General features: G+C 45.4%; 1 protein-coding gene across 2 annotated transcripts in view; it reads left to right on the forward strand.

The window, feature by feature from the left end:
- Positions 1-455: 455 nt before the first annotated feature.
- LOC137946041 (uncharacterized) overlaps positions 456-18025 on the forward strand; it is a 69770-nt gene continuing 52200 nt past the window's right edge. For both annotated transcript variants that reach the window (XM_068792206.1, XM_068792205.1), the window contains exons 1-3: positions 456-625; positions 2067-2151; positions 2232-2302. In XM_068792206.1, the coding sequence (XP_068648307.1) occupies positions 528-625; positions 2067-2151; positions 2232-2302 (254 nt within the window). In that variant the 5' untranslated portion in view covers positions 456-527. The remainder of the gene's footprint in view (positions 626-2066; positions 2152-2231; positions 2303-18025) is intronic.

Here is an 18025-nt window from a genome sequence, read left to right on the forward strand (position 1 = left end):
GAAGTTTCTAGAAAATATGTATCCTAGGAAAAATATTTTTAGATTTTTCTAGGATATAAATTTCCAACCAGAGGTACTAACGTGGCCTAACAAGTCAATTTATTTTTTCTTAAAATTTTAAAAAAATCATGTAATTTTCTAGTAAGTTACTAATAAGATTTTATATGAAAGTTTCTTAGAATTGTGTATCCTAAGAAAAACCGTTTTTAGCATTTCTTGAGATATAAAATTTCCATCAGGGCACTACCGGGGCCTTAGATTAATATTACATTAATTTGATTTAGATTAAATTAGGTATACATAACGGATAACACCTGCTCTCCGGCGTACTAATTCAACCTCCACCGACGTCTCAAACAAAAACACGTGGCGATTTGATGGGCCCGTGCAAGTTTCCGACTTGCTTCTTTCTGTCACTGTTCATTTTTGGTGTTGAAAATTTCTCTGAGTCTCAGTTCAACATTCTTCACGAACTTTTCAGTAGTCGAGAAACGATCTGGCCTCCATTTTGATTCTCTGCGAAATCCATGGAATCCTCACAACTCCCTCCTCTCTCTGAAGACAACTCCGAAGTACCGGAAGCTACTTCTGCTTTCTCTTCAATCCCTACTCGACTTCTGACTCAGTGAGCTCTCTCTTTCTCTTGTTGGTTTGAAATGGTAGAAGATTTATCTGTTTGGATAAATTTTATAATTGGCTTCCCAGGCTTCGAGATGGATGTCTTGATATCGTTGATTTTAGAGTGATACATGGAACGGGGTTCTTTCTTGAAAATGATGTCCGCTACGTTTTCAAAATGCTCTCTTAATTTCAACTGATTTTTTTCTCAGTGCGATAGGAACCTGTGGAGAATATTTCTAGGAAATGATGTCCAGTAGATTTTCTAAGTGCACTTGTAATTTCTACTGAATTTTCTCTCAGTATGATAGACTTGTGGGGATTTAATGGTAAATTGCAGGATGGTGCGTAATAGATATACTCATCTTGTGGTCTGTCAAGTTGGTCTAATTTATGTGATCAGAAGATATACAAAGGTGCCTACGTGGAGTTAATTGATTAAATTATTTTGGGTTTCTAAGATAAGAAGACGAAATGCCAATGGGTGAAAACGGGTTGTTGGACTCCAAATATGTAAGATGTTTGTAACTCTGTAAGTAACATATGTTGAAGCTCTTTGGTTCAGAAGAATAAATATAACAGTAAGTAAACGGTACTCTGTATGGTGGAATTTCTTTCAGGTTTCAATCATTTCTCGAGGTAATTGATTGATCATTGTTGGAGAAGTCCCGTTACCTGTCTTTAATATCCACGTTGCGCCTTCTCTAATAGCTCGAGTTTTTAGCATAACCGTGCGCCTTCTCTAATAGCTCGAGCTTTTAGCGTAACCGGTTTCAACATGGTATCAGAGCAGGTCGGTCCCGAGTTCGAATCCCGCTCCCGCCGATTTCCACGGGCTCCAAATTTCACGGATTTCCCGTGCGGGGGAGTGTTGAGATATTTATATCGGGCCGGTCCTTATCCTCTTTATTTATACCTGTTGCACCTTCTCTAACACGGCGTCGTTTTAGCGCAACTGGTTTCAACAATCATTAATGTAAAAAGGTAAACCAAAACATTCATAAGCATCTGGGATCACACAAATTGTGAAGTTTTTTTAACAATATCATGCATGTGGGTCCTAAATTTATTGGTACTGGCCAGCTATTATGTTATTAGCCCAATAGACATATGGGGTTTTTTAGTGTAAGGTCTTGGTTTCAAGTCTCTCTAGGGGAAAGAGGTGTGATTTGAGTGTGTCTCTAGATTAAAAAAAGACATGGTTTTAGCATTGCCCACAATAGTGATAGATTCTTTGATGTCTTGCTTAGACATTAAAATCCAATAAAATTTGCTTTTCTACAGATAGTGTGGTTGTTGTTGTGCTAGAAGTAAAACCATATGATGAGCCAAAATATTGTAGTTAAAAGAAAAAAAAAAAACAGAGAAAACAGGTTGGCCATAGTTTACTGATTCCTGGCATGACCTGAATGCTTTTTTAATTATTCTTATTTTTATTTTGCATGTAGGAAATCAAAAGAGAAATACTCACCTCTAAAATGGTCAGATTGCTTCGACCATGAAGAAGATGTCGCCATTCCAGGATCGAATGATGTGAGTAGCATTCATTATCATTTTATTACTTAACTGATATGAGAAAATGCTTGATCTTTTCTCGTGGGCTTCTTGTTTAGGTGTTTCATGTGTACAGTGCTGGATCTGAGGGACCTGTGGTTTTTTGCTTACATGGAGGTGGTTATTCAGGGTAACAACTGCCCTTTGTGTGGCATCTTCACCTTTGTCTATGTTAGAAAATGTAGTTTTATCTTTCTTAGGGGTATTTTACTCTTAGATATTAGATAACTTAAGTGTAATAGAGCATTAGGGCAGTCATTTATACTATTTAAAGTTATAAGAATTGAGGTGGGTCATTCATTAACCCTATTTTCTGTCCCATACTTCTTTGATGGGAAAATTCTAGTATCTTGTGCTTCTTCTCGTTCTCTTGTTTCTCTCGTTTCTCTCGTTTCTCTCATCCTCTTCTTCCTCTTACATTCTTACAAATTGACATGACATCAGATAATTGTTTCATAATTTCAGATTGTTGTTTCAGAATGTTTTCATGTCTTACTGTTCTCTTCTCAGTTTTCCTTGTTTGTTATGAGTCCTTGTTGGACACTTTAGCTCTCTGTTATAAGTCTTCTACTCTTTGTTATAAGTCTTCTTCCTTATATATTTTCTTCAGTATGATCCCCAAGAACTATGGCACAAGTTCCCTGAGCGACACTTTGTTAGGCTTTTTTTTACGGGTGTTGGGGAGTGGAGTAATGTACTCTCTTCAGGACCCAGCTGCACTAAAGTATAATCCTTTCCTTGACTTGATTGATGATCCTCTGCATGAACATGCTCGTTGGTTTCTGCTGTCTGTTGCTTTCTATGGGGTACTGATTGTGATGTGGTATTTTTTCCTGCCAAACTTGCCATTGCTGTATGAAGTCTTCAACTGTGAAACATCAGTGTCATCAATCAGAAGCATCTTTGCTGTTGTCAAAGTTGCCTTTGTAATAGAACCTGAAATGTCTTTGCAGAGCATCCTATAGATCTTTCTGGTGACTTCAATCATAAGCCCTTGATGAATTTACAGTCCTCTGCAAACTCTTTGGCTTTTTTGCTGACACCACCCTGCCATTTTCAACGAGGGAACAAGACCCTTCTATATCCTCGGCTCCATCTATTGATTTATTTGCTGACTTCTACCAGCAACCTTCATCATTGACACACTTAGAGCGAATACGATCTTCGGTTCCCTATGCTCTCTTGGGCCACAGTTTATTTGCCTTAGTTTCCAAAGTTGCCTCCTAAAACCAAGCAGAAATCTCCTGCCACTTTGATTTCTGGTGCTTGTGAGGATTTTGGGGTACTTCCCAATGGCACCTTTTGGATGGATCTGACAAAGTGAATCCTATATTGAGAGAAATTCTAGTTAAGACTCCACCCTCTAGAAAGATAATTGATGTTTGATGGTGTAAAAATTAAGGATTTGAGAAGGTAGAGAGAGAAAGGAGATGAGAGAAGAGGAGAAGAAATTTTGGAAGAGAGCAATGAGAGGCTCTCATGTCTTGAAAGTTGAGCCCCACTTCCCTTCTTTTATAACTTTAAGTGATAAAAAGCTAAAGGATAAGAATGCCCCTTAGACATTTACATACCTATAACTCTATATGTTTTTTTTTTTTTTTTTTGAATGAAGATGTATAGGCTATTAAAAGAAGAAAAAAAAAATGAAAAAAGAGTACAATACCTAGCTAAAAAGGGTCTTCCTCCACAACAAGTTGTTGGTGTGAAACACCTAATTTAGCCCGAGTGTCAGCTAAATGATTAGCGGACCTAGGAATGTGCTTCCAATTACAATTTAGAAGAGAAATTAAATTACATATATCAAAATACATATCTCAGTGTCGCCATGGAGGAGTTGACTTCGCACACCGGTTGATAACAATTTTTGAATCGCCTTCGATGTAGAAGGGTCCCATCAGATGGCGTTTGAAAAAATCTGGAGCCCATTTAACAACCCAGAGAGCTTAGCAGTGGTTGAGTCTAAGATTCCAATTGGCCCAGCGAAGGTGAAAAAAAGACAACCGTTACTATCATGGATAACTTCGCCAAAACCCGCAGGGCCAGGGTATCCAAAAGCGCTACTGTCAAAATTCAATTTATAGTGGCCCATCGGAGGGGGAGACCAAATTTCCATAGTCGGGAGACGAGAAGGATAAAACATGCCAGCTATCAGCAGCCAGTTCCCATGAAGGTTGGAGTCGTTTAAATTTCGGAATTCCTTACGCATTAAGATCCATGTGGAAACTTGGCCAATAATATTTTCTACCAGTATATCACTAGGAATAGATTTTAAACTGAATTTTCGGTGGTTTCTTTCCTTCCATAATGCCCAAATGATATGACCAACGCAACAAGAGATAAGTAATTTCCCGAGCTTTGGGAGGCTAGCATTAGTAACAGAGAGGATTGTGGATGTAAGATTTTGAGAGAGACAATACTAGAATCCGATTTTGTTGAGGAGGCTAGTCCAGACAGTGTGGGCAAATTTGCAGAGTAAGAGGATATGGGTGGTTGTTTTGAGGGAAGTTTGGCAGAAGGGGGCATAAAGGGTCCTTGACAGGGGTTCCTCGATGGATTAAAGAATCAGATGTGAGGATTTTGTTCTGACATGCGCTGCAAATGAAAATTTTTGCACGAGGGGCAAGCAAGGTCCATGCGACGGCTGTAGGATGATTTGTTTGTGGGGGGTTAGGGCAGCTCAGAAATTATAAGTAGAGGAAATGGAAAAAGTAACTTGGGAGCAAGGAGTCCATATGAGTGTATCGGGCACATTTCGGGGTCTTACCGAGGATAGACAAGTCATGAGGTTGGATGCCACTAGATCCTCCGAGTCCGAAAGCGCTATTCGGAGATTTAAATTCCACCCTTCAGAATCACTCCACTGGTTTGAGATAGTGGCTTCCGTAAGTTTGAAATCAAACTATGGCTGATATTGATACTGCACAGGCCCGTCCACCAGTCTGACCAAAATTTTGTAACATTTCCTTTACTAAAGTAGCATTTGATTGCCTTTTTGAAATTACGCAACAAAATTATAATTTTTTTCCATACGGGGTACAATCTATTACGTCTCCCATCCTCAGTCCACCATCCATATAATATATTTTCTTTAGCGGCAGCTAAAATCCTCCAAATCAAATCAGGATACAAATTAAATGTTCAAATCCATTTAAGCAACAAGGCAGAATTAGTGGTAGCAATATCATGGATTCCGAGACCTCCAAGGAGTTTAAGTTTGGATACCTCGACCCACTTCACGAGACAATACTTCCTTTCACCGTTCGGTCCTCCCCATAGAAATCTCCTCTTAAGGAGTTCAATTCTTTTCCGGATAGAAGCAGGAAATCGATATAATGAGAGGAAATAAGATGGGATACCGTGATGGCAAGACTTAATAAGAACAAGCTTACCTGCTTTGGAGAGAAATCTTCCTCTCCAAGAAGCCAGACGATCAATAATAGGATGCCAAGAGTTTTGGAAGGCAAAGCAGATGACAGGGGGAGGTCCAGATAGGTACAAGGAGGTAAGCCTTCAATACATTTGGATCAATATTGAAGCTAGTGATGGAGGATTTTGTCCAACTTACCTTTTGTTTAGATGAGAGTTCAAATAAGTCAAAACAGAGTTTTAATATGAGAAATTTGGTTCATTGTGCCTTCGCCAAAGAGAATGGTGTCATCAACATACTGAAGGAGGGCAATATCTTGACTGGGGTCATCAGAGATGGGGCTAAGCCAACTAGAATTTTTTGCAAGATGGACCATGTTCTGCAATGAGAGTGAAGAGGAAAGTAGACAAGGGGTCTCCTTGACGAATGCCTCTGGCAGCAGTAAAAAAACCGCAAGGTTTTCCGTTAACAAAGACAAAGTATGACACAGTAGAGATATAGCTTCTCATCTAGAATTTCTAGCGAGTCCCAAACCCCATTTTGTCAAAAAGCTGGTCAATTAGTTTCCAGTTGACACAGTTGAAGGCTTTTTCAAAGTCAAGTTTCAGGACAAATCTAGGCAGCTTGGATTTTTTGAAGGAGTCCAGGAGTTTCATGGGCTGCCATTGCTGAGTCAAGAATATTTCGACCATGAATAAAAGCACTTTGACCAGGGTTAATGATTTTGGGAAGGAGTGATCTGAGATGGTTGGCAAGAATTCGACCTATGATTTTGTAAAAGCTAGTGGTGAGGTTGATAGGTCTAAAATCTTGGGGAAAGGCTGAGTTGGCTTTTTTAGGGATTAAAGCAATGAAAGAGGCACCAATAGCTTTGTGAGTGATACCAATTTGGTGGAAATTTTGAACAAAGGCATACGCATTATTTTTTACTACTCCCCAGAATTTGTGATAAAATTCACCGTTGAAACCATCTGAACCAGGACGAGGAGACTTTTTTTTTTGAAGAGAGAGCGACTTTGGCAATTTTTTTTTCCGCTTAACGTGCATTGTTAACGATCGTATCTTGCGCCGTTAGCGATCATATCGTGCACCGATCATTTCGAAATTGCTAACGTGTGCCAAAACCCCAAAATGAGAGAGAGAGAGCTCCCCCTACGGTCATTGTCCCTACGGCCAGCGATCGGACCACTCCCGACGACCACCGCCACTCAGGCAAGGCTACCACAAGCATTTCCGATGCCGGTAGAAGACGCGATGATGCTGCGATGAGAAGAAATGGAAGAAATGTCTCTCTACGGCGAGGAAGAAAACCCATAGACGGTCGGATCTGTCCTACCACCGTTCTAGCGAGCTTTCTACGGCTCCGATGGAGGACTACGAAGCTTGTTGGATGATGGTCTCTCGTCGAAAGAAGCGAAATAATCTTTTCCGCTTCAGCTATGGAAAATGTAGAGTTCTGTTGAGAGAGTTGTCCGAAAATCTGGTTTGGTGATCCGTATCTCCTCAGCCGACATCAAAACTTTCATTCATCTGCATCACATTAGAAGCAATCCACAACTTCAGGCTTCAGTTCCAGAGAGCTACCTCGGAAATTGAGAAATCTCGTGAACTCTGGTCACGGGACTCGATTTTCTTCTTCTCGGTGACTACCTTCCGTGGTCGCCGGGAATGTCGGGTTACCCACAGTAGAGGAACCTTCGTTTTGGCTAGATTGTTCATACCCGAGGCCACAAACTCGGGTTTTGGCTGGTATGAGCTAGCCGTTGCACTCCAGAGCCTCTCCCCGGCTCAAGACCCAGCAGAAGCGCCAATCCTCCCCGATGATGCCAGAGTAAGATTCCTATCTCTTCTCCCCGTCAACCCCCTCTCGACATCCCCTTCTACTCCTAACAACACCCCTTTATCCCCTTTATCCCCAAAATTCTTGATTTGCCCCAAAACCATACCTCAGTCCCCCCTGCTCCCACAGAAATATCTGAAATCATCCAAATCCCACCAAACCTTCTCCATGACAAGCGCAAAAGTTTGACTCACTCCATTCTCGTCCAAACATCCCCCCGACGTCATCAAATCCAGCATTCTTCACTGGCTGATTGATGAACTTTACCTCCCTTGCACTCCTAGAATCTCCTATCTCAGTCCCCAAACTTGGCTTGTTCATTTCAGAACCTAGCAGGAGTCTTTTGCGGCTCTTGCCATCATACCCCACTCTAGCTCTGGCATCATTGAGGTCTTAGAGTGGCTCCCCTCGACATCCTCCAGCCAGTACGGCCAATGGGTCACTGTTATAGGGCTTCCTATCGAGCTATGGCAGCACGCGGTATTCTTGAGATTCGTGTCTGAGTTTGGCTTTATCATTGCTTTGGACCCACTCACAGAGCACTGACACCGTCTGGATGAGGCCCGGATCCTCATTAATCCTCTTCACCCATGTGAAGGGCAATATTTCAAATGTGTTATGGTGGATAAAGCGTGATACTGGATCCGTATTAGCATCACTGTGATGGATTATTTTAGAGATGTGGTCCCTGAAAGCACAGTCAAACCTTGGGAAATCACACAACCAGTCAATGCTCTTGGAAGTGCACCTCTCGACTCTGCCCCCTCCCAGCAAATGCGATCCCCCCCAGGCAACTTTATAGCTGGCATGGGAACTATACTCGCTAACCCCCCGGCATCTCCCCTCCCCCCCCTCCCCCCCCTTATCCGACACATCACTCACCCACCCACTCACCCCAGTCCCCCACAAAAAATACTCTTGGCCCAGATCCAAGTTCACCCCTCTGTCTTAACTCCAGAAATAAACTCCAACATCTCCCCCCCATTGAAACCCTCACAGACCCTCCTATAAATCGTCCCCATAGCCCCCAAACTCCACAAACTTCCCCCGGATATATCCCCCCTTCGCTCACCCCCGAGAATTACCCCTCTGATGTAGAGTCCGGAAGTAGTGAGAGCGCTCCCCGTGCTCACAGGCAAGACAATGCTCCCCCCGTTGTCACCTACAAGTGCTGAGCTAGAGGTCAGCAGAGACAACTTCTATAGGGATGACCCAGTGCCACCACTTGATACCCCTACAACCTAGAGATGGGAGATTTCATCATTCTAGAGCCGGGTGAATGAGCTCAAGTGTTTGTGGTAGCTCTCCAGAAACCTGGGCCCATATAGTGGAACTTGCCAAGGTGATGGGCACCATCTTCACGGAGCCTCTCTCGGGTGATAACCACCCATCTGAGAAGTCAAAGAAGATGAATAATGATCAATGATTATTCTCTCCTGGAATGTCTGTGGAATTGGGTCCTTGCGTCACCTTGCCTCCATTCGGGACCTTCTTACCTCTACCAAGGCAAATGTTGTTGTTCTCCAAGAAACCAAGGTGGCTTTTCTTCCCCTTGGATACATCTGTGAGTTGTGGCACCTAAGGAGCCCGGCTGGGCTTTAGTGGATGCAGTGGGATCGGCAGGCGGTATCCTACTGATGTGGGACACCAGTACTACCGAGGTGCTTGATCGTTGCTGTGGCTCTTACTTCCTTGGCATCAAGCTGCGAGACAAAGGTTCGGGGAACATTCGGTGCCTAGTTGGTGTCTACGGCCTTACCAGACACCATGAGTGCCACATATTTTGGGAGGATCTATTGAGGACTTGTCGGATGTGGCCTATTCCTCTTATGCTTGTGGGTGACTTCAATGTTACTCGCTTTTGCCACGAGAAATCCCCGTTGTCCCGGAGAATCACAACCTCCATGAGGCTATTTGCTGATTTTTTTGGCAGCTGGGACCTGGATGAGATTACCCTATCTGGGAAGACCTTCACTTGGTCAAATGGCAGGCAACCCCCTATCCTCTCAAAGCTGGACCGATTCTTAGCCAACAATGATTGGCTTTAGCTCTACAGCAATGTCTCCAGAAAAGTGCTCAATCGAGTTGTCTCTGATCATTGGCCGATTATGGTTGATACCCATTTTGGCAGTTGCCACCCCCCCCCCCCCCCCGCTCTTTTCAGATTCATCAATAATTGGATGATGGACCCCTATTTTTGTTCTCTCTCTCCAATCCTTTTGGGAGAATATGACCGTTGCTGGCTCGAGCGGGTGGACCTTCCCAATCAAGCTCAAGATGTTGAAACCGTTGCTGAGGTCCTAGGCCTCTTCCTCGGCTGCGAGAACCAATGCCCTTGCTCAGATAGCTGCTCTCGACTCTGAGGAGGAAGTTAGAGGTCTCTCTTCTCCAGAAGTTTCTCAGAGGTATGCCCTAAAAGGGCAATTGCAGTCCTTCGCCTACAGCGAGTTAGTGCACTGGAAGAAACGTGCAAGATTCAAATGGCTCTCCGATGGGGATGCTAATACTAAATTCTTCCATGCAGTCGCCTCTGCACGAAGAAGGGTCAACCGCATTGCCATGCTCAACGTCAATGGTGAGACCACCTCGGACCGAGCCCTTATTTTCGACTCACTGGTGAATTTTTTTACAGATTTATACTCTGATCACCAGCCAGTCCGCCCCTTCTTCCAAAGGGTTAACCTCCAGGTTATTCCATCAGCTGCAACTAATCTCATCGAGCTCCCCTTCTTTCTAAAAGTGTGAGTCATTGCTCTATGCTCAGCCTCTGCACTCGACCTGACCACAATTGTCTGTTTCTTACTTTTCCTGCTTACTAATTTACTCAACAAAGTAACAGTAGCCTGACGTAGAATATCTATCTATCTTACACCTAGCATAATTTGCATCAGAATATCCAATCACATCAATTTTGTCATTCTGAGTATACAACAAACCTTTTCCAGGGGCACCCTTCAAATACTTTAAAATCCTCTAGGCAGCTTCTAAATGCACTTTTTGAGGACTTGCCATGAACTGGCTCACAACTCCCACAACAAAGGATATATTTGGCGTATTAATTGTAGCACATGTCAATTTACCTACCAAGCGTTTATACTATCTTCTGTCCTTGAGAGTATGACTACGTGTGTCATGGAGATTATGGTTGATTTTCATAGGGTGTTTATAGGTTTAACACCTAAAAGACCATATTCTTGCAGCATATCTAATACATACTTTCCTTTACCTCGTTTATTGTAAGCAACTTTGACGCCAAGGAAGCGACCAAATCTTTTGTCTGAAAGTGTGGCTAAGTGCTTTTTAACTCCTGTAATGCCTTCAAGATCATCCCCAAATAGTACAATATCATCAACATAGACCACCAAGATAACCATACCGGTCTTCCTTTTGAGTAAAAAATGGTCACAATGGCTTCTGTAGAAACCGAAATTCATCATTCCTATACTAAACTTCTCGAGCCATGCCTGTGGATTTTGTATGTCCATAAATAGCCTCTTTAACTTAGATACCTTCTCTGTTTCCTCCTGAGCAACATACCCAGGAGGTTTCTCCATGTATACTTCCTCATATAAATCACCATACAAGAAGACATTTTTCACAACAAGCTGAAAGATAGGTCATCCTTTATTAACTGCCATAGAAGGAGATATAAAGGAGATGGATTAATAGAAATCTGCCCAAGATTCCCTGCACTGCTCTAATACCATGTAATGAAAGAGGTTTGAGGAAGAAAGAAGAGAAGAAATAGTAGTAAAAGGAGAGGAGAAAGACTAGCCTTGGAGTATGTACCAGGAAAGCATGGGGTCCTCTCTCTTTTTTTTTATTTTATAAAAAGCGATAATATAGTAAACAAGAAAAATATTACATAATAAGAGGACCTCTCGTTACAACCAGAGTAGGGAGGAGGTCCTGTGTTTAGCTAGACCGTCTGCCAAAGAATTGGTTGAACAAGGAACATGAGACCAGGTACAAGTAAGGTTGGAGCGATGTCAGAAACACGGTGATAAATGTGCCAATGTCTCCAAGGTGGAGTAGCAGCAGTGGATGACAACATTGGAATCACCTTCAGCAATGAGGGGGCCTGTTATGGACTCTATAGCATCGAGAGTCACAGCGAGGCATAGGACTTAATTGTTGTTAAATTCAGGTTAAATCAAGGGTACTTTTGTAATTTTTGCGTCAAGTTAATTGGCCAAATCTTGGCCCACTTGTATGCGTCCCTTCCTTGGTTTATAAAGAGGACGGAAACTTGAAATGAGACAAACAAAGTTCAGTAGATTAGTTCCAGTAGACTAGTTAGAATTCACGTCCTCCCTTGGAGCTCCACTCTCCTCACGCCCTCACTCGCCTTCTCTCTCTGAAATCACCAGCAACCAGTTGACGTTTAGAAACTACAACACTTCTTTCTTCATCTTCAACACTGGAACCAAGAGGGGAACGTCGGGTGACACGATCCATAGCAAGAGAATCTAACATCGTGGTATCAGACAGGACCACCGTTGGTGATTCATCTTCCCCTGTTGAAATCCGAAATTTGGTGGAGGAAAATCGTGTGGGAATGCAGACCCAGCTTGACTCCATGCAGCAGCAAATTCTTTCCCTCAATGACACTATCCAGCTCCTGGTGGTTAAGATGGACGAAGCCTCCCCTCGCCATACTGCCCAGCACGGACATGCCTCCTCTCCCCTTGCCCAACCAGCGTCCCAGACCCCGCCACCAACCCCCCAATTCCGTCATCCCCATCCTTCAGCAATGGGCGTCCAAGGACCAGGCTATTCGTCTGTGCCCAAATTTGCCAAATTGGACTTCCCCAAGTATGATGGGTCTTCGGACCCTCTCATTTGGTTGCATAGGTGCGACCAGTTCTTTTGGCACCAACGCACCCAGCCCGAGGAAAGGGTTCCACTTGCTGCCTTCCACATGTTCGATGAAGCTCTTCTGTGGTATCATCAGTTCAAAAACGAGAATCCTCTGTATGATTGGGAGCATTTCAAAGCTTCAAAGCTTCAGACCCCCAGCCCGCCACAACCCTCTTGGAGAATTAGCCAACCTCAAACAAACTGGCTCGATAGAACAGTACCAGAAATCCTTCCAAGAAAAGCTGACCCGTGCCTCTCACTTGGTGATCCCCAACCAATATGTTCCCTTGTTCACAACAGGTCTGGTTGAGGCACTCCGCCTTGAGGTTGAATTACATGCCCCACCCACTCTCGACCACGCCATAAATTTGTCACGAACATTGGATGCCAAACAGCGAATCTTGAGAGACTCTATTGGCAGAAGACACCCCCGGCCAAGCGCCGCCAACCCCCCCTCCCCCCTCCCAAGCTGCTTTCCCCATTCCCCCACTCCCCTGCGTCCAGCCCCCACTTCCATTCCTCCTACACAGTCTCCACCCCCCACACCACATCCCCAATTCATCAAACGCCTCTCTAAAGCTGAACAGGAACAACTGCAAGCTCAAGGCCTTTGTTTCAATTGCGATGAGAAGTATCGCACCAGCCATCAGTGCAAAAGGCTATTTTATCTTGACAGGGGCGATCCTGAAGAGGGTGACATTTCGGAACCTGAAGAGGAGCCAGCAGTGGAGGAACCTGCCCTTTCCCTCCACGCCATGACCGGCTTGCACAGCACCAACACCATGCAGGTCCCCGCCCACATCCAAAATCTCATGGCAGTTGCCTTGGTTGATTCGGGCAGCACCCATAACTTTCTCAGCCAGACCGCAGCACAGCAATTGGGCTTACCAGTGCAACACAACTCTGGCCTCTCGGTTTCAGTGGCAAATGGGGAGAAGCTTACTAGTATTGGAGTATGTTCAGCAGTCCGGTTTGATATTGAAGGCCATCCCTTTGTCGCAGACTTCTTGGTCATTCCTCTCGCCGGGTTTGACTTAGTTTTGGGTATCAAGTGGCTTCAACAACTGGGTCCGATTTTATCGGATTTCACATCCTTAACGATGACCTTCACTTCTGGACAGCGAGACGTCATTCTTCATGGCACTCATGCCCCCTCCCGCTGCACACTCCAGCACTTACAGGTAGCCACCTCGGACAGCAGTACCTTACAGTCCCTCATTACCAAGTTTGGGGACTTATTTATGGAGCCTCAGTCACTTCCTCCCATCAGGACCTGTGACCATCGTATACGTCTCAAATTGGGTACGGAGCCTGTCGTTGTCCGGCCATACCACTATCCGCATTTACAGAAGGATGAAATTGAGAGGCAATGCCAGCAAATGCTTGAACAAGGCCTTATTCAATCCAGCAGGTCCCCTTTTGCTTCTCCGGTGCTGTTAGTGCGCAAGAAAGATCAGACTTGGCGCTTTTGTGTCGACTATAGAGAGTTGAATGCACACACTGTCAAGGACAAATTTCCGATCCCCGTGGTGGATGAGCTCCATGGTGCCAACTTATTTACCAAACTGAATTTGCGTTCCGGGTACCATCAGATCTGAGTCTACCCGCCCGACGTGGAGAAGATGGCATTCCATACTCACCATGGCCACTTCGAGTTTCTGGTCATGCCATTTTCCAATGCCCCCTCCACCTTCCGAGCCCCCATGAACGAGGTATTTCGGCCCCTTCTACGGAAATATGTCCTTGTTTTCTTTGACGATATTTTGATCTACAGCGCCACTTGGGAGAGCCACATGCAGCACTTGCGCATGGTGTTTCAACTCTTACGTGCACACCATCTCTTTCTCAAGCACTCCAAATGTTCGTTTGGTGCTCCGGAGGTAGCTTATTTGGGCCATGTTATTTCTGCCGCCGGCGTCAAGGTGGATAGTTCGAAGATCCATGCCATTGTGGACTGGCCTACTCCACATTCAGCAACGGCGTTAAAAGGGTTCTTGGGTTTATCTGGGTACTACCGCAAGTTCATCCACGACTACAGTCAGCTAGCAGCACCCCTGACGTGCTTATTGAAACACAATGCGTTCGCATGGTCCGAGGCAGCAGCATCCTCATTTGCTCAACTCAAGCTTGCGTTAGCATCAGCTCCCGTGCTTCAACTTCCGAATTTTGAGGATCTTTTTGTTATTGAATGCAACACATCCGGGGGCGACATCGGGGCAGTTTTACAGCAGCAAGGACATCCCATTGCCTATTTCAGCAGACACTTGGCCATTCATTATCACAAATTAGCTGCATATGAGCGTGAACTTATCGGTTTAGCCAAGGCCATTCAGCATTGGAGGTCATATCTCTGGGGTTGCCACTTCCTTATCCGTACCGACCACGGCAGCCTTAAGTACCTCCTAGAGCAGCGCCTTACCACGTCCCCTCAACAACATTGGCTCAGTAAATTGATGGGCTTCGACTTTCGGGTAGAGTTCAAACCGGGTCACCTCAACGAAGGAGCTGATGCATTGTCCCGCCATGAGGTGCCAGAGCCCGAACTCCTAGCCATCAGTCAGCCCCGCTTCTTACTGCTCGACACTATTCGGGATGAGATTCAGCAGACCCCGGACCTCCTCGCCCTCTGCCAGCGCATTGAACAGCAGCAGTTGGACAGCAGCTGGGCCATCCAGGATGGCCTCCTCCTATACAAGCAACGCATTTATCTGGCTGCCACATCGCCCTTACTGCCCACCATTATTTCCACCTATCACGACGGTACTCACGAAGGCCAGCGGCGCACTTACTTCCGCTTGAGTCGTGACTTCTATTGGAAAGGTATGAAGAGCATGGTGGCTGACTACGTTTCCGCGTGCCAGGTCTGTCAGCGCAACAAAACCAACACTCTCCAACCAGCACGTTTGCTGCAGCCCCTTCAATTACCTACTCAAGTTTGGGTAGAGATCTCTATGGACTTCATTGAGGGTCTTCCAAAGTCATCCGGTAAGTCTATCATCCTGGTCGTGGTGGACCGTTTCTCGAAGTATGACCACTTCATTCCTTTATCACATCCATATACAGCAGTGCATTTAACTCAGATTTTCATGGACAACATTGTGCGCTTTCATGGCTAGCCGGAAACCATCACCAGTGACAGAGATGCTCTTTTTACTAGCACCTTCCAAAGTCATCCGGTAAGTCTACCATCTTGGTCGTGGTGGACCGTTTCTCGAAGTATGACCACTTCATTCCTTTATCACATCCATATACAGCGGTGCATTTAACTCAGATTTTCATGGACAACATTGTGCGCTTTCATGGCTAACCGGAAACCATCACCAGTGACAGAGATGCTCTTTTTACTAGCACCTTTTGGAAGGAGCTTTTCTGACTACAGGGCACCAAACTGACTTTCTCTTCTGCTTACCACCCCCAGACTGATGGGCAAACCGAGGTTGTCAACCGCACACTGGAGGTGTATTTGCGCTGCGTTGTGGGCGATAATTCGAAGACTTGGGTCCGCTGGCTTGTGTGGGCCGAATTCTGCTACAACACTTCTTACCACTCAGCGCTCAAGCTGACCCCCTTTTAGGTGGTTTATGGTAGACCTCCCCCTCGCCTAGTCTCCTACCTTGCTGGCTCTTCATGTGTGACTGCCATCGACCGGGCTTTGATGGAACGGGATAGCATGCTGGCACATATCCGCGACAACTTACTAAGGGCTCAGTCGCGCATGAAGAACTCTTATGACAAAACCCACTGTGACTACTCTTATGTCCCAGGCGATTATGTGTGGCTCCGTCTTCACAAGTACTGCCAATTGTCCCTCTCTGCATTCAAGCGTCACAAGCTCTCCCCCAAGTACTTTGGGCCCTTTCAGATATTGGAGCGTATCGGCAGCGTCACCTACCGTCTCCAGTTACGGGCCAATGCCCATATTCATGATGTATTTCACGTGTCTCTGCTGAAACCGTTCAAGGGCAATTTCGCCACTGTTGCACACCCCTCTCCCTCCACTTCGCGACGGCTGCATCCTGCCCACTCCAGCTCGTCTACCAGGCTCGCAAAGTTAATGATCGTTGGGAACTGCTCGTCCATTGGGTGGAGACGGACCCGATGGAGGCCTCTTGGCAGCCGTTGGCCGAATTCAGTGAACTCTTTTCGGCCTGTTAGGAGCGGAAGACAAGGGTACTTAACCCCAGGACCATAACATCACACCCCACCTTCGCCAGCTGATGTCCACGGTGGCCCACTCTAGCGACGGCCCACTCCAGCTCACGTCTACCAGGCTTGCAAAGTTAATGATCGTTGGGAACTGCTTGTCCATTGGGCGGAGACAGACTCGGTGGAGGCCTCTTGGCAGCCGTTGGCTGAATTCAGGGAACTCTTTCCAGACTTTGAGCTTGAGGATAAGCTCCTTCTCCAGGAGGGGAGTGATGTTATGGACTCCATAGCATCGAGAGTCACAACGAGGCATAGGACTTAATTGTTGTTAAATTCAGGTTAAGTCATGGGTTACTTTTGTAATTTTTGCGTCAAATTAATTGGCCAAATCTTGGCCCACTTGTATGCGTCCCTTCCTTGGTTTATAAGGAAGACGGAAACTTGAAATGAGACAAGCAAAGTTCAGTAGATTAATTCCAGTAGACTAGTTAGAATTCATGTCCTCCCTTGGAGCTCCACTCTCCTCACGCCCTCACTCACCTTCTCTCTCTGAAATCACCAGCAACCAGTTGACGTTCAGAAACTACAGCACCTCTTTCTTCATCTTCAACACTGGAACCAAGAGGGGAACTCCGGGTGACATGATCCATGGCAAGAGAACCTAACAGGGCCTCGAAGATGTTCGCAAGAGGTAGCTAGCCCACGGTATAAGGCCAGGAGTTCAGCTGTAGTGGAATCTAAATCGCCCATCGGCCAGCATAGGAGAATAGAATAGTACTAGAAGCATCTCTGGTAACGCCTCCAAACCCAGCCGGGCTTGGGTTTCCCCAAACACTGCTATCAAAGTTTAGCTTAAAAATCCCTTGGGGAGGGGGGACTAGGGAATACAGGCTGGAGGGTGGCGGCTTCTTGCCATTTGAGCGATGCATCGCCAATTAGTTCTCAAAGAGGTACCACTTAAGGTGTCCTTTGTGTGAAGCCACACAGAAATGTGCCCAACAATCGAATCAGTGATCTCATTGGTTGAGTGGGATTTTGTGCTAAATTGCCTGCTATTCCTCTCCTATCAAAGCAACCAAGGAATGTGTCCAAGGCAGGTAGATGCCATCATGCAACCCAGCTTGGGCAAGGAGATATGCTGGAGGAATTGACAAACATCAGATAATTGCTCAAGCATACAGAAAGTAATGCCAATGCGCTGCAAGATCTGGGAGCAAATTCTCCAAGAGAATTGACAGTGTAAGAGCAGGTGCGGGATAGTTTCATCAGCCTGGGAGCACAAAAGACAAAGGCTGCAAGGAGCAGAATTTCCTCTTCTCCTAAGATTATCCGCCGTGAGAATCCGGCCATGGAGGGCACACCAAAGAAAGAATTGAATCTTTGGAGGAGCCAATATCTTTCAGGCGATAGAGCTGGTATGAGGAGGTTGAGGTTCAAGTTTGCCGGTGATGGGCAAGTAAGTGGAGGAGACCGAAAATGTTCCACTAGGGTTGGGTGGTGGGTCAAATGTCCACGTCTTGAAGGTCATATAAGAGTTGGAAGGTTAAAATAGCCTCCGGATCAGAGAGCCCACGCCGAAAATGGAAATTCGAACATCCAGGGGAGGACTAGAAGTCAGCAACCATGACATTCTGTGAGGA

This window comes from Aristolochia californica, unplaced genomic scaffold (genome assembly GCF_029961685.1).
Source record: "Aristolochia californica isolate CCGP_79_NKW_82.1479 unplaced genomic scaffold, dmAriCali1.0.hap1 SCAF_12, whole genome shotgun sequence".
Lineage (NCBI taxonomy): Eukaryota > Viridiplantae > Streptophyta > Magnoliopsida > Piperales > Aristolochiaceae > Aristolochia > Aristolochia californica.